The 16806-nt window shown below is 41.6% G+C and overlaps 1 protein-coding gene across 2 annotated transcripts; it reads left to right on the top strand.

The window, feature by feature from the left end:
- Positions 1 to 1251: 1251 nt before the first annotated feature.
- gng13b (guanine nucleotide binding protein (G protein), gamma 13b) lies at positions 1252 to 16400 on the top strand. Of its 2 annotated transcripts, none has more exons than XM_063903172.1 (3): positions 1252 to 1572; positions 10551 to 10678; positions 13412 to 16400. In XM_063903172.1, the coding sequence occupies exons 2-3, from the start codon at positions 10581 to 10583 to the stop codon at positions 13515 to 13517; spliced, it is 204 nt and encodes a 67-aa protein (XP_063759242.1). In that variant the 5' UTR covers positions 1252 to 1572; positions 10551 to 10580; the 3' UTR covers positions 13518 to 16400. The 2 variants fall into 2 exon arrangements, with proteins under 2 accessions (XP_063759242.1, XP_063759241.1); XM_063903171.1 differs by lacking the exon at positions 1252 to 1572 and adding an exon at positions 7513 to 7567.
- The last annotated feature ends 406 nt before the right edge of the window (positions 16401 to 16806 follow it).

Below are 16806 nucleotides of genomic sequence, written 5' to 3'. Positions count from 1 at the left end.
TCTCACTCTCTCGGAAATCCCCCTGGAAATATAAATCCATTTCCATTCAGCAGCAGATGACTTCCTGTTCCTGCTGGAGCCAGAGTGCATCCTGGGAGCAGAGGCGGTCAAACACTCAAACTGAAGGTGTGAAACGACCGAGAAATTGGCTGCTTTAGAAAAATACCTTTTGGCATTACAGTGGTGCAGGGATGTGATGTTTCTGTAGGACCCTGAAGGCAGCGTCTCTCTGGTCCAATGGGACTTTTCCATTGGATTATTGTTTAAAGTAATCTCTGTGGCAAAGGAATGTTTTAACGTGATAATCATCAGTTTATTTAATTTTGTATTAATATGATTAAATATTTAGGCTTTATGCTGGAAATGACTTTCAATTAGGATGTTTTTTTCGAAATAAAACTTGGAAAGAACGACTTTTCTGAGTTTTATAGAAAAAGTATTGCCATGTATAAACATTCAGGTATTTATTATTTTATTTTGAATAATTCAGAGTGTTTTTGCTGTTTTCTCTCCCGGTTTCCCATTATTTTACTATGAGATTATGAATATAGTTAGTTACGTTTTTGTGTGTTTCACAGCGTCCATTAGTACAGTTGGGGTTCTTGATTCCCTCTCAGTGGCACACACACACACACACACACACACACACACACACACACACACACACACACACACACACACACACACACACACACACACACACACACACAGTCATTTTTTCTCATACTGCCTGTGCTGCAGCACCTCTTTAACCCTCTGTCTGAAACCAGAGCCCAGTCTGCTCTGATTGGTTAGCTGGCCGGCTCTGTTGTGATTGGTCAACCAGTTTATAGATGTCCCGCCCCTTAGCCTATCACGTACAATGTGCTGGAGCACTAGCCAATAGGAGCGTTTATTGGCATGATGATTATGACAGATTGTTAGAAAAAGCGAATATATTGCACATTTGTATTTTTACTTATAAAATGTGTGTGTGTGTGTGTGTGTGTGTGTGTGTGTGTGTGTGTGTGTGTGTGTGTGTGTGTGTGTGTGTGTTTGTGTGTTTGTGTGTGTGTGTATGTTTGTGATAATGTACATAATCAGAATAAAGCCTCTTCTTCTGTCACTACTTTTTTAATACATGATCGAGCTAATTCAACCAATCACCCTCCCCCTATCTCTCCCTCTCTCTCTCCCCCTCTCTAGCCCCCCCCCCCCCCCCCCCTTATAGGAGCCTCCCTCGGAGACCGTGTCAGTCCGTTAACTCTCAGCTTCCTCATTCTCTGCAGCTTCAGCATCACACACACACGCGCACACACACACACACACACAGACACAGACACACCGGACTACCTGCCTAACTAGCGGACTACCTACCGGTCCCCCCCGCCCCCAACCCTGCAGCCCCTCTCTCAGACTGGTCGTCACCGTCTGCCGGAGAGACTGCGGATTTTACCCTTCATCCTCCCGGAGGATCCAGCGACACACACTCTGATTACTCCCGTTCTCAGAGAGCATCCTCTGGAGTGATATCTGTCCGAGAGTCGGTCGGTCTGCCCCGGGTAACTGCAGAGAGCAACAGCCTCCACACAGGTAAGAGACGCTCATTAAACACTGTATACACACACAGTATATACAGTGTTTACTATCATGCATTATAGTCAGTCAGGGCTCTGGATCCTCCTTACAGGACTGCTGCAGCAATAAGCATTTTGCCTTTCACTTACATGATAACCTTTCTAAATCCCTGCAGGGAGGTCCAGGTGTTCAGGATAATAATGTCAAAACTACAAATATTTCATCAATATTTTTTTACAAATGACTAATAATACATTTAAATTGTAAGAAAAAATCTTAAGAATTATAAATTAAATTACATTAAATCAAAATAAATTCTGGGGAAAAAAAAGACTTTCTATAAATATCGGAAGGGAAAAGCCTCATTTAGACGCTGCATGCTTATTTTAGGAGCACTTCACAAAGTACAACCTGCAGGAAGATTTCACACACACACACACACACACACACACACACACACACACACACACACACACACACACACACACACACACACACACACACACACACACACACAGCTCAATACTGGGCCATAAGGAACCCACGAATATTACATAAAATGTGCTTTTCTGCACTCCCTCCTCCTCCTCCTCCTCCTCCTCCTCCTCTGGACTCTCCTGGCCTGAGGAAGGATGGGAGATGTTTGCAGGGTGGGGGGGTGGGGGATACATTGTAAAGATGGGTGTTGGTTAGTAAAATAAATAAAAAGCCTCAAAAACATTTTGAATAATGTCAATAAATATTTTTGACATTATTTATAGAAAGTGTTCGATGTGTCCCCCATAGGACATCCAGACTGAGAGACACCGAACAAAATGGCTGTGTGGTTTTTAATTGTGTTATAGTTTTGTGTCTTTGTGTGGTGTGTCCTCTCTTTGTGTCTCTCTGTGTATTTCTATCATCATTTCTGTGTCTTTGAAGCAGTTTTTTGGGTCTAATTCTGATCGTTTGTGTGTCTTTCTGGCCATCAGTGTATTTTCATTTCATTGTCCTTCTGGTTCCTTTAGAGTTTATTCAGCATCTCTTGGGGTTTATATTGCATTGTAATGTGTCCATTTCAGGTGGTATTGGATCCTTGTAGTCGGTTTTGTTGTAATTTTGCGTCTCTTTGTGGTTGTGGCTTGTGTGGTTTATCTCTTATTAGCCGCTGTGTTTCCCCTTGTGTTAATTTTGTGAATTTCTGTTGTTGTTCTATGGGGTTTGCATCCCTTTGTGGTTGTTTTAAGTTTGTGTTTGTCCTTGCTGTCAATTTCTGCCTAATTGTGACCGTTTTAGTGAATATTTGTTGTCGCTTAGAGTCTTTGTGCTGGTTTTGCATCCGTTGATAGTCTTTTAATGGCTCTGATTCAGAGGGCATTGCGTTCCCTTTGGGTCCACACACACACACACACACACACACACACACACACACACACACACACACACACACACACACACACACAGTTAGAACACTCTGATTGGTTTCCACACAGTGAGGGTACAGTCACACAACATCTGACCCTGATCCCAGGCACCAGTTCAGGCCTTTTATTGATCACGTCCCATCGACTGTACGCGTATAATCCTCATTGAAGTGCCGGACAGATCGTCTGATTGTAAAAGCTCAAACATCATCTGTCAGCGTCTGGCATTTATTATCCTGCTTCAGTTTAACAGCCTCTTCCTTATTCCTGAGTCTCCTCTCAGCTGGCCAGAGCTGCCTGTTCCTTTCTATTTATAGTCTCTATTTACAATGCAGCCGCTACTGAGGCACTCTGTTTCCCTTCATGTCTCCGAGCCTCATATCGCTCACTCTGCACCGACACACTGAGGCGCTGACTTCGGTTAAATGTATTATGTCAACAGATGTCACATCACTGTATTAGGTTAGTGTCCAGCAATCATGTTAAGTTGAGGCTAATATTTAGCATTTATACTTAATATTATTGCTTTGAACAAAAAGTTGTGGGTTCGATCCCAGCCAGATGTGTCCTCAGGCCAGATACTGAACTCCGAGTTGCTCCCGATGGCCAACGGTGTGTGAGTGTGTGTGAGTGTTAGCTTCCCTAGAGCAAGTGGTGCTGCCCTGCATGAATTAGGTGTGAGTAACTCATAGTATGTGAAGCGCTTTCAGGGGTCCAGAAGTCCTGATAAAGAGCTGTATAAGGAGGCAAACAACTCAAAATAGACACAAAAGGATCACAGAGAGATGCAAAAAACCCCAAAAGGATGCAGAATGACCACAAGCCATAGCATCAAGTCTGAATAAAACCTCTCTCTTTGTTTCCAGTTGTTCTGTAATAGTTCTGTGGTTGCTTTTCTGGTCGTTTTGCATCCCTCTTTGGAGTTGTTAGTCGAGTCTTCACGGGTGCTTTGAGTGTCCCTGGTCCTCCTGCATCCTTTGTGTTTTGCATATTGTTTCAGCCACCTCTCTATAGCCTGTTTGTGGAGGTCTTGCATCTTGTGTTTCTTTTTGGTTGCTTTTACGATCATTTTGCATCCTTTCTGCGTGTCTGTGTAGCCTTTAGGGGTTACCTTGCCGTGTAGTTATGCTTATTTTGCATCCCTTTGAGCTGTGGTGTGTCGTTGAAAGCAATAATATAATAATAGCCACTGATAATATGTGCAAAAATCATAAAGATTCAAACAAAGAAAGTGCAGATATATTCACTTCTAGCACGTCATAGCGTTTGAAGTGCTGCTGGATTCGTTACAGGGCCAACAAGAACGTTTGCAAGTGCTTTTTTGTGTGGAATATAATTACCAAGGTACAACAGATGGGTTTCCTCTCCGCCTTTACCTCTCACTCCCTTCCTCCTCGTCCTCTTGGTTCCTCCTTCCAGCCGCCATCATCATACATCACGGAGTCAGAGCAGTGCAACACATTAAGCCATAAAGTGCCACCTGCTCCCCTGCACTCATACAGTGTATTACGGTGTGAGGATGGGGAAGAGAGAGCTTAATCTCTGGATGCTTTTGACCCAAATCACCATGTAACCTACATACGCCCCACCTTAAACTACCCCCAGCACTCACAACCATTTAAACATGCCTTTAAAAAAGCACTTTAGCCACACAAGGAGGAGCTTTTTGGAGGCTAAATTTGGTCCCGATCGCATTTTAAAAGTATAATTTATGTCAAATGTTCTGAAATATCGCCGGCAAAAAGAAACGCTATAAATGAGAAATGAATGAGAGTGAAATCCTGAGGAAACAGTTCGTCTGTTCACACTCGCTGGGTTATTCATGGGAGCCCACATGGTGCATTTTGGACACATTTATATCTGAATCCAAATTAGAATAAGAAACATTGCTCCCAATTTGCAGCAGCAGAGCAAAGGAGCTGCATTAGTAATCAAATTCAAAGTTAGAGCTTTATATATATTACGTACTGATTCACTTCTTACACTTTATATTTGTATATAATATCCTGCTTTATATTTTGTTAATTTCAATAGTGTTTACTTGTCTGACAGTTAATAGATGATCTATCTTCATAGTGTCGTGGATCCGAGGCTTTTTAACACTCACAACATTAATCAAGAGAAAACTCATTAAGACACGGACACAGAAAAAGATGAGGGTGAATATTATATTGTTACGTAACAGCCATAAGACTGTGAACACACTACCTTTGCTCTTAAGCAGTCAATCGTGTGTTCTCCGAATAATACAGAGGATCCATGTTGTTTATATAGGGATCTCTCTGCCTTTAACACACACACACACACACACACACACACACACACACACACACACACACACCACACACACACACACACACACACACACACACACACACACACACACACACACACACACACACACACACACACACACACACACAAGTTCCAAGTCTCAAACTCCTGCCTGTTCAGCGATCATATGTATGGACGTATAGACTTCTGTCTTTTGACATTGGGAGGCCACAGGTCAGACTTACTGTCCTTTAAGGCCATACATGTCAAAGATGCTTGAGGAACAGATGCTGAACATATGTAGACACTTGCTTGGAGAAACTTTGGGAATAACATTAGAAGTATATAACATAGATTGCATTAACAATAGTCAACTGTATAGATATCTTTTCTCTAACGCCGCTCTATTTGTATTTCTCTCTGAGATGTCTACACTTTAGCCTTGTTTATTATTCATTATTTGCTATGCCTTGTATTGCATTATGCTGCTACAACAAACATTTCCCAGTTCGGGGTTAATAAAGTCTCTCTCAGATGAAATGTGTGATATGAATATTACCATACCAGTAAATATGTGTAGCACGCTCTAACTGAGGGTAATCACAGCGGCTGTGTTTCAAAGGTCCCCTATCGTACCCCTTTTCACCACTCTATCACAGGTGTCAGATACAAAACCTGTCTCTGATTGGCTGAAACACCCCTCTGTTTCAGCCCTGATTCTGTAGCTTTAAATGCCAATGAGCTGCTGCTGCTAGCCACGCCCCTCTGAGAGATGATTGGTTCAAAATAAACACAATGATTTCAAGCCAATTAATTCAGAAGTCCTGTTATCATAAAGTAAATTCTGATTTCCATCACCAGTCTGTCCCGGAGGCTGCAGTGTATTCCTGCAGTGCTTCAGCAGGTAGAGAGGACGGTGTTACACTCAATCTGTCCTCACCGGCAGCGAGACTCTCGGGATGCCGATGGCCCGTTTGTCAACTCGACAGTCCGCCACTTTGGTCCAGACTGAAATATCAGTCGGAGAACCTGAAAGTGCTTCCTGTTGACTTTGGTTTTCACTTACAGGTCATCGTTTTATGGGTCTTAAACTTTTGGTTTATTGCCAATTACTCAAGAACCACATCAGCCTCAGACTCAGCTCTTATTCTGCTGGGTTCAAAGTCCCGTACTAACATACTCAATCAGTGTGTCCTCCATACTGCCCATTATTGAATGATGAACTGTTTATTTAACCTGCCCTAACGCTTAATATTCTGTATGGATTTCTGGATGTCTGTTTTGTTACAACACATGTTATACTGAAATAAATATGAAGCGACATTTCCTGTTTCCTGAATCAAACTGTTCTTTATTTGCAGTCAAACATCTTACACTTTATAAAGAAACACATTTAAAGGCTGGCTTCAAACCCTGCAGAGGATCCGACCCTCTCTCACCCAGCTGAACGACTTACCCACACCTTCATTTCCTCCTGCTTTGCCTCCTGCAGCTCCCCCTCCCTCAATAGACTCCGACTGGTACAAAAAGTTGCCCCCAGACTCCTCACACACACCAGATCATGGCAACCCCCCCCCCCCCAAATAACCATCGAGTCCAGAGAACTAATGAACACCTAGAGCAGCAGACTCCAGAATAATGCACATCCTTACTGCATCCTGAGTCTCAGATGGTCGACTTCTCTAAGAGACCCGTAGAGGAAACCCATGTGTGACAGCAAGCAGACAAGGCTTCATATCATTGGTTTGGAGAAGTTCTATCAATGTGTCGACACCTTTTATTGGGGTTTTAATGAACTATACACAGGACGTCTGGCTGAGGGGGAATGGGTTACTTTGGAGTGGTTTTAAACCCAGAATCCCTGGCTAGGCGTCATGAGATGGATTAACTGTGGGGTGAAAATGGACCAGGAGCACTTAGTGAGGACAGGAAACAGATATCACTGAAGGGAAGAGAGTGAGGCTGGAGCGGAGGGAAAACCTGCCTAGAGTAACATGTTTAGAGAGGAATACTCCCCCCATGATCCAGATCGTTATAGGTTAATGCACACCTCGGGGTCTGAGGCTCAACCTGTGCTCAGGTGTTAATTGGCTGAGATGCAGAACGATAAACAGACGCATGTAAACCAGTGAGCAAACAAGAGTAATATGAGAAGGAGAGGGAGACAATGGGGGAGGGAGATGATGGGGGAGAGGAGAATGGGAGAGAGAGTATAATAGATACAGGCAGGTGAAGGAGAGGAAAATCAGTTTGACATTGAATCCACAAGAGACTGTTTTAAAACAGCAGATATAAGGGAACTTTTGGATATGGATCAAACCAATCATCCTGATGTAAGTGTCTCTACTTTAAAGAGTCCTCTCCTGCTGATGTTCAGGTGTATATCAGTATGTAGCGTCTCTACTTTAAAGAGTCCTCTCCTGCTGATGTTCAGATGTATATCAGTATGTAGAGTCTCTACTTTAAAGAGTCCTCTCCTGCTGATGTTCAGGTGTATATCAGTATGTAGTGTCTCTACTTTAAAGAGTCCTCTCCTGCTGATGTTCAGGTGTATATCAGTATGTAGAGTCTCTACTTTAAAGAGTCCTCTCCTGCTGATGTTCAGGTGTATATCAGTATGTAGAGTCTCTACTTTAAAGAGTCCTCTCCTGCTGATGTTCAGGTGTATATCAGTATGTAGAGTCTCTACTTTAAAGAGTCCTCTCCTGCTGATGTTCAGGTGTATATCAGTATGTAGTGTCTCTACTTTAAAGAGTCCTCTCCTGCTGATGTTCAGGTGTATATCAGTATGTAGAGTCTCTACTTTAAAGAGTCCTCTCCTGCTGATGTTCAGGTGTATATCAGTATGTAGAGTCTCTACTTTAAAGAGTCCTCTCCTGCTGATGTTCAGGTGTATATCAGTATGTAGAGTCTCTACTTTAAAGAGTCCTCTCCTGCTGATGTTCAGGTGTATATCAGTATGTAGTGTCTCTACTTTAAAGAGTCCTCTCCTGCTGATGTTCAGGTGTATATCAGTATGTAGAGTCTCTACTTTAAAGAGTCCTCTCTGCTGATGTTCAGGTGTATATCAGTATGTAGTGTCTCTACTTTAAAGAGTCCTCTCCTGCTGATGTTCAGGTGTATATCAGTATGTAGTGTCTCTACTTTAAAGAGTCCTCTCCTGCTGATGTTCAGGTGTATATCAGTATGTAGTGTCTCTACTTTAAAGAGTCCTCTCCTGCTGATGTTCAGGTGTATATCAGTATGTAGCGTCTCTACTTTAAAGAGTCCTCTCCTGCTGATGTTCAGGTGTATATCAGTATGTAGAGTCTCTACTTTAAAGAGTCCTCTCCTGCTGATGTTCAGGTGTATATCAGTATGTAGAGTCTCTACTTTAAAGAGTCCTCTCCTGCTGATGTTCAGGTGTATATCAGTATGTAGAGTCTCTACTTTAAAGAGTCCTCTCCTGCTGATGTTCAGGTGTATATCAGTATGTAGAGTCTCTACTTTAAAGAGTCCTCTCCTGCTGATGTTCAGGTGTATATCAGTATGTAGAGTCTCTACTTTAAAGAGTCCTCTCCTGCTGATGTTCAGGTGTATATCAGTATGTAGTGTCTCTACTTTAAAGAGTCCTCTCCTGCTGATGTTCAGGTGTATATCAGTATGTACAGTCTCTACTTTAAAGAGTCCTCTCCTGCTGATGTTCAGGTGTATATCAGTATGTAGAGTCTCTACTTTAAAGAGTCCTCTCCTGCTGATGTTCAGGTGTATATCAGTATGTACAGTCTCTACTTTAAAGAGTCCTCTCCTGCTGATGTTCAGGTGTATATCAGTATGTAGTGTCTCTACTTTAAAGAGTCCTCTCCTGCTGATGTTCAGGTGTATATCAGTATGTAGTGTCTCTACTTTAAAGAGTCCTCTCCTGCTGATGTTCAGGTGTATATCAGTATGTAGAGTCTCTACTTTAAAGAGTCCTCTCCTGCTGATGTTCAGGTGTATATCAGTATGTAGAGTCTCTACTTTAAAGAGTCCTCTCCTGCTGATGTTCAGGTGTATATCAGTATGTAGCGTCTCTACTTTAAAGAGTCCTCTCCTGCTGATGTTCAGGTGTATATCAGTATGTAGAGTCTCTACTTTAAAGAGTCCTCTCCTGCTGATGTTTCCGCCGCTCTAACTGCTCTGGGTAAAAATAGCAGTGGTGAGGATCAGATCTATTTAAATTCTCACTAATGCTCTTTGTATTGTGTTGTTATGATGTACTTCATTAGCATCCTGACCGTGCGGTGAAGTGGGTGTTGAATTCAGAGCTGTGTTTCCTGCATCCCCCCCCCACACACACACACACTCACTGAACACTCACTCATAAAGGACTGTTGCGTAACATGGAGTATTATTTCACGTCCCTTAAAAATACAATTGTTATTTCTGTGTTGAAGCACCTCAGTGAGATCGATCTGAGTGCAGACGAGACCATGACTCACACACACACACACACACACACACACACACACACACACACACACACACACACACACACACACACACACACACACACACACACACACACACACACACACACACACACACACACTTAAGAGGGTGTGTGTAGAGAGGGTATAGTGGACACAGCGTGGGTGTGGAGAGAGAGGAATAGACAAAGGAAAAGATGCAGCAAAAAAAATCAAGAGGATATTTCGGTTGATTTCACCACCGGCATTTTGCAGTGATATAATATGTAATAAAGTGTGCAATAAATACATCAAATACATATATATAAAAACACAAGATAGTAAAGTAAGATGTGCCGCTGAAATGGAATAAATATATGAACATAAATATAAGACATCAAGGTTAAAATGTTTGGTAAAATAAACGAAATCTGGAATAAGAAATCCCACTTAAATGCATAGTGGCATATGAAGCAAAGTAAAATAAATAATAATTATTGAAATGCTGAATGAAACATAAAATAAAGCACATTTATCAAATGTAATGTGTAATATACGTATAATAGAACACGAATAAACATATAAATAAAACTGACAAATTAAATCAAAATGCAAATATTTTAAAAAATAAGAACTAATGTGCACTTTACTCCACGTGTGTCTTATGTAATGCAACTAGCAATATAAATGAACTGCTGACATGTTGGTTGCACATCTAATTCAATTCCTATTCCTTAAAGCCGAGTAACTTTGTGTAAACCTGCAGCCAGACTCCTGTTTCCTGTTTTGTAGGTGCACATGTTCAGGGTTCTGCAGCGTGTCTGTCTCCAATAAACCGTGTTAATGTTGTGTATAAATGTAACTCTGCCCCCCCCCCCGCTGTGCACAGGTAGAACGAGCTTCACATCGAGCTGCAGACATGGATGAGTGGGACGTTCCTCAGATGAAGAAGGAGGTGGAGAGCCTCAAGTACCAGCTGGCCTTCAAACGGGAGAAATCCTCCAAAACAGTGACCGAGTGAGTACTCGTTACCGGCACGGAGGAGCAGAACATCCAATGAACAGCACTCTGATGTCTGTGGAGTAAGCAGCAGGCCGCAGGTGGTTAGCTTAGCTTAGCACAAAGTCAGGTAGGGACACGGCTAGCCTAGCACAGTCCCAAGAGTAACACCATATCGGCGGTATAGATATTTAATAAGGCCTTTTTCACTATCTATCGAACGGTTGGTTGCTTGTCCAACAAGCTAGCCAAAGATCTGACATATACTATATCTATAATATATTTGGTGTGTTAATAGTGAGTTAAAGAGGTCATTTAACCACCATTGTAACAACAGTATTTAGAAAACAAACAGCCAGTAAATTGGGAAAAAAACAGGAAAAAATTGCCCAAAAATGTGAGTTTTTTTAACAATCAGAAAATAGTGATCAGTGGGAACTTTAAATTCACTTTTCAACTACATAAACCCTATTTGCCTAAAAAAAAAAAGAAGCCTGTGTCTTATGGTGGAAATCTCCAGAACAAGCGGGTAAATGGACTCCCAGTTAACACAGTTTAACAAGCTGCTGTTGCCAAGGTAACTCAGTGGGTTATTTGATTACGCACCAATATAAACGCTCCTCGCATGAAGCGTGACAGATCTGCTGTTGTTCGTGGTAATAAGTAGGACCGTTAAAAAGCGATGACTCCGCAGCGTTAGTCATTACAGTAATAAAACAGAGACTTCAGTAACGAGCGCCGCCTGTCAGTTCAGATCTCTCCGCTGGACTAACAGCATCTGAGGCCTCTTCATCATCGCAGGAAGGGAAGGGACTGGCTGTGCTTCACGGTGGAGTACAAATATATTCAGGGTCAGTGCTTGAAGTGCTGAGAAAACCCTGCTTTAAAAACCCTGCTTTATAAACCCTGCTGAACACACTGTGAGAAATACGGAGCAAATGTGAGGAGCGGCGATGGAAAGAGCGCTGAGTTTTTACTCAGAAAGGACTGCACAATTAATCCAAACTCAATCCAATCAGCTTTTGATGAGTAGAAGTACTCAGATCTTGTACTTGAGTAAAGTAGAAGTACGCAGATCTTGTTCTTGAGTAAAGTAGAAGTACGCAGATCTTGTTCTTGAGTAAAGTAGAAGTACGCAGATCTTGTTCTTGAGTAAAGTAGAAGTACTCAGATCTTGTACTTGAGTAAAAGTAGAAGTACTCAGATCTTGTACTTGAGTAAAGTAGAAGTACTCTGATCTTGTTCTTGAGTAAAGTAGAAGTACTCAGATCTTGTACTTGAGTAAAGTAGAAGTACGCAGATCTTGTTCTTGAGTAAAGTAGAAGTACGCAGATCTTGTTCTTGAGTAAAGTAGAAGTACGCAGATCTTGTTCTTGAGTAAAGTAGAAGTACTCAGATCTTGTACTTGAGTAAAAGTAGAAGTACTCAGATCTTGTACTTGAGTAAAGTAGAAGTACTCAGGTCTTGTACTTGAGTAAAAGTAGAAGTACTCAGATCTTGTACTTGAGTAAAGTAGAAGTACTCAGATCTTGTACTTGAGTAAAAGAAGAAGTACTCAGGTCTTGTACATGAGTAAAAGTAGAAGTACTCAGATCTTGTACTTGAGTAAAGTAGAAGTACGCAGATCTTGTTCTTGAGTAAAGTAGAAGTACGCAGATCTTGTTCTTGAGTAAAGTAGAAGTACTCAGGTCTTGTACTTGAGTAAAGTAGAAGTACTCAGATCTTGTACTTGAGTAAAAGTAGAAGTACTCAGGTCTTGTACTTGAGTAAAGTAGAAGTACTCAGGTCTTGTACTTGAGTAAAGTAGAAGTACTCAGGTCTTGTACTTGAGTAAAGTAGAAGTACTCAGATCTTGTTCTTGAGTAAAGTAGAAGTACTCAGGTCTTGTACTTGAGTAAAGTAGAAGTACTCAGGTCTTGTACTTGAGTAAAGTAGAAGTACTCAGATCTTGTTCTTGAGTAAAGTAGAAGTACCCAGGTCTTGTACTTGAGTAAAGTAGAAGTACTCAGATCTTGTACTTGAGTAAAGTAGAAGTACTCAGATCTTGTACTTGAGTAAAGTAGAAGTACTCAGGTCTTGTACTTGAGTAAAGTAGAAGTACTCAGGTCTTGTACTTGAGTAAAGTAGAAGTACTCAGATCTTGTACTTGAGTAAAGTAGAAGTACTCAGATCTTGTACTTGAGTAAAGTAGAAGTACTCAGGTCTTGTACTTGAGTAAAGTAGAAGTACCAGAGTGTAGGAATACTCTGTCACAGTAAAAGTATTCTAAATGTTCCTCCAGTGAAAGTAGAAAGTACTCTCCTCTAAATGTACTTAAAGTAGCGACAGTAAAAGTAGTCATTGTCTGATTGGTCCATTTCAGAATAATATCTCTGATGTGTTTGTATTCTTTTTTAAATTCCTTCCAAAACGTATGGGTTTAAAAACAATGGCTGCTGGTTTTATGGGGTGTGATATTCTGCATAGATGAGGTTTCTGCGGTGGCTAAGCTAAGCTAACCATGTGCTGGGCGGCTTCATATTTGTCCTAGCAGTTTAGTTTAACTTTTCTCATGAAATATAAAGGTATTCATCAACTTATCACACAATGCTTTAAAGCCAGAGGGAAGGGAATGAAGACGACTCCGAAAGCTGAGGTTGCAGATGTGATGCTGTGCCTCCTGTTCTTGCCTTGTAAGGACACACAGTGACAGAGGACGGACGGTAATAAACTTCCTGTGGAATCTGAAAAATGTCTCTCTGTGTCTCAAAGTTTGGTGAAGTGGATAGAGGACGGCGTCCCCGAGGACCCCTTCCTGAACCCGGAGCTGATGAAGAACAACCCGTGGGTGGAGAAGGGGAAGTGCGTGCTTCTCTAGAAGAAACCCCGACCGCCACCGCCGCCACCTTTCAACTCTGACACAGATGTTCCCCCCCGCCCTCCTGTCCCGGCCTTTAACTAAAAAAAACAAACTCCTAACTTTTTCACCGTGAATGTAAAACAGCTCCCCTCCAACACGCACTCACACACACTCCGAACTCTGGGTGTTTCCCCCCACACACACTCACTGCAATGCATTATTACTATGATATATGACGAAGATGATCAATAACCCTTTACACGTGTCTGTAGGATATACAATGACTTATTTATGCAGCTGCCAGTCACACGCTTTCTCTCCTCTTTTATAATCTACGTCTTTCTGCCATTTCCTTTGATGAGTTGTGATAAACTAGTGAGAGTAGTAGTGAGAGTGAGATAGAAAGCACTTGCTCTTAAAAATAATCCCACATTTTCAATTGAAAGGTAATAGAAACAATGCTTTTAACTGGTTTGACTTTTAACAACTTGTGACACCAGTTATAAACTAAGGATTTGCTCCTGTTGGCCCACAGAGGATGGTTTGGATGGTCCCAAAGACAGCGATCGTATCGCTCCTGAAGCTTTTTAATATAGCCAATTAACACCAGAAGAACAAGAGCTTGCTAGCTAGCAATCCCTACATGTAAGCTAACACAAACACATGTACAATTCATGCTTAGAGCTGCCTAACATCAGTGGACTGGTGCAGGGATGAGGAGTTTTTGTGATGCCAACATGAAAGCTAGCATCACAAAGGTTCCACTACAAAAAGCCAGGGGGATTTCTCCCTGTGATTTTGGATTATTGGCAAAGAAACGTTTACGATATTTATACATTTAGTTCAGCAGGATAATCTCTAACAAATTAACACCGCTTTATGATTTCTGAAGTAAAAAGGTTACGGCTTTAAAGCTGAAGCTAAGGCTAAGCTAAAGGCTAAGCTAAAGGCTAAGCTAAAGGCTAAGCTAAAGGCTAAACAACTGCCATTTGTTTTATTTACTGACGTATTTTATTTCATGCTGGCAACCAAAACCACATTAAGAAAACTATTGACTTCCAGACGAGCAAGTGCAGAAATGCTAACTCATTTCCAGGTTTAGGACTCATTCCTGCACCACTCCATCGTCTAAAGGTTTTAAAGGGGCCTAATCGGGAGGATAAAGTCTTGTTTGTGAACATCCAGAGGAAGGTTCAGATGCATGCAGGGGGCAGTTCCTCGGTCTGCAGCGTTGACTCGTACAGTTTCATACGTAGTTTCATTTCACACATGCACGGTTATTACATCCTGATATCTGCGGTGTTGTTCAGCCTCACTGTCATTAGCTCTGAATGTTTGTGTTGTCGGAGCAGAATGGTCTCTGGGGGTGGGGGTAGTTTACTCCTCCTTAGCTACAGCCCCTGAAGACAACCCTCAGCATCAAACACACCATGCACACACTACATTCCTCTCCACACTCACAGACCCTTTAACGTATTAACTTATTGACCGCTTTATTTATTTATTTATTTATTTATCTCTTACCGTAGTTTTTGTGTCCCTCTTCCTCAAACCCCGAAACAAAGACTACACCTTGCCAGATCACCATCTACTACTGCCTTGTACACAGTTTCCTTAAAACGAGAATGTAAATACGTGGCACGATAACCACTGACCTCACAACTGGCCTGTGTTTGTGTGTGTGTGTGTGTGTGTGTGTGTGTGTGTGTGTGTGTGTGTGTGTGTGTGTGTGTGTGTGTGTGTGTGTGTGTGTGTGTGTGTGTGTGTGTGTGTGTGTGTGTGTGTGTGTGTGTGTGTGCTTATCTAACTGCAGGTTTTTTTTGGTGCATACATTTTGGACATGAGGCTCCTTTGTGGATTGAGAAGCACACAGACCCTTACTGTACATGCACACACACACACACACACACACACACACACACACACACACACACACACACAAACAGGCCTGAGGACGCACACACACACACACACACACAGTTTATTGAGAGTGTGTATGAGAGGAGGAGTGGCAAGGATGTGGGATTCTCTAAATGCCCGGGGACAGGGGCGCCTCACATGGTCTCAGTGCTGTAATGAGTCTCATTATATAACATGACCCCGATCCCTGAAGGCCGTCAGCGCTCGGACGGCTTTAAGATGTAACCGACAACATTTAACACTCCTTAAACAATCAGTTTAATAAAAAATGTTCCCTCCTTTCTGTCAAACATGTCAGAAAATAGCAAATTCTCAAGATTTATTTAAGATTTTATTTGGGAAGTGCAAATGTCAAATGGTGTCGCTTTAAATGAAAGATTTCCAGTGCGACGACACGCATATATGCAACTCATCAACTCTAAAAGGAGCCTTTGTAAAGACCCTAACCTCCCCTGGTTTCAGACATTATGTTTTATTTAATTTAAATAGTTTAGCTGTTGGAAAGTGTGTTGACAATAAAGCTTTGAATATAGCCTTGTAATTTCATTCTAAATGCATGTACTGTAGGGGGGGGGGGGGTCCAAGGTACAAAGGAGGTTTTCCAGAGCTTGGTGTTTAGTTTTCTCCCTCCTCCAACTTGATTTGAGTTTAACACCTTAGGGAACAGCGACGAATAATGTCCCAAAGTACGTGAGAGGATTCCTGAGTCCGCCTGTCCCTTCTCTGTTTCTCTGTTCGGCATCTGTAACTTGTACGGTTTGTTTTTATATAACCTGAACGTGCGTACGTATGTAAGTTATTACTATTATTATAACGACAGCATAAAATCTTGTCTAAATATCTAGCAACATAACCCTTGTGAGAGTGCTTTGGAAACAATATTATGCATCAGATCAAGTCCTAGTGCAACGATAACGATGAGCAATAAATTAAAGATCATTTTTTATTGAATGTTTTACAAAACATTTATCTTATTGAATAAAGTAGAAGATTTTTAGACAACTTGGTCGTCTTGGCTGTTTTTTTGTGTGTTTTGTATTTATCTTTGTACGGATTTTGAGAATTTTAGATTTTTTCCTAAATATCACTCCTACTATGCAGTTATTACACCATGATTCAAATGTGATTACACTGTTATTACAACCCTATTACCACACTGGTATGACACCTGTATTAAACCCATGTTACACTGCTTTTACACCCATGCAACACCAATATCCCCCCCATATTGTAAATCCACATTTACTACACCCACATTACTTCGTTATAACACCCATGTTATTAAACCCATGTTATTGAACCCATGTCATTGAACACACGTTACACATGGACACAGTCTGTCAAATAAATGTGTCCACCAGGATACAGAAACCATTTAAGGGTTGAT

The sequence above is a fragment of the Eleginops maclovinus genome, chromosome 16 (assembly GCF_036324505.1).
Source record: "Eleginops maclovinus isolate JMC-PN-2008 ecotype Puerto Natales chromosome 16, JC_Emac_rtc_rv5, whole genome shotgun sequence".
In the NCBI taxonomy this organism is placed as follows: domain Eukaryota; kingdom Metazoa; phylum Chordata; class Actinopteri; order Perciformes; family Eleginopidae; genus Eleginops; species Eleginops maclovinus.
This window is presented reverse-complemented; position numbering and strand designations above follow the sequence as displayed.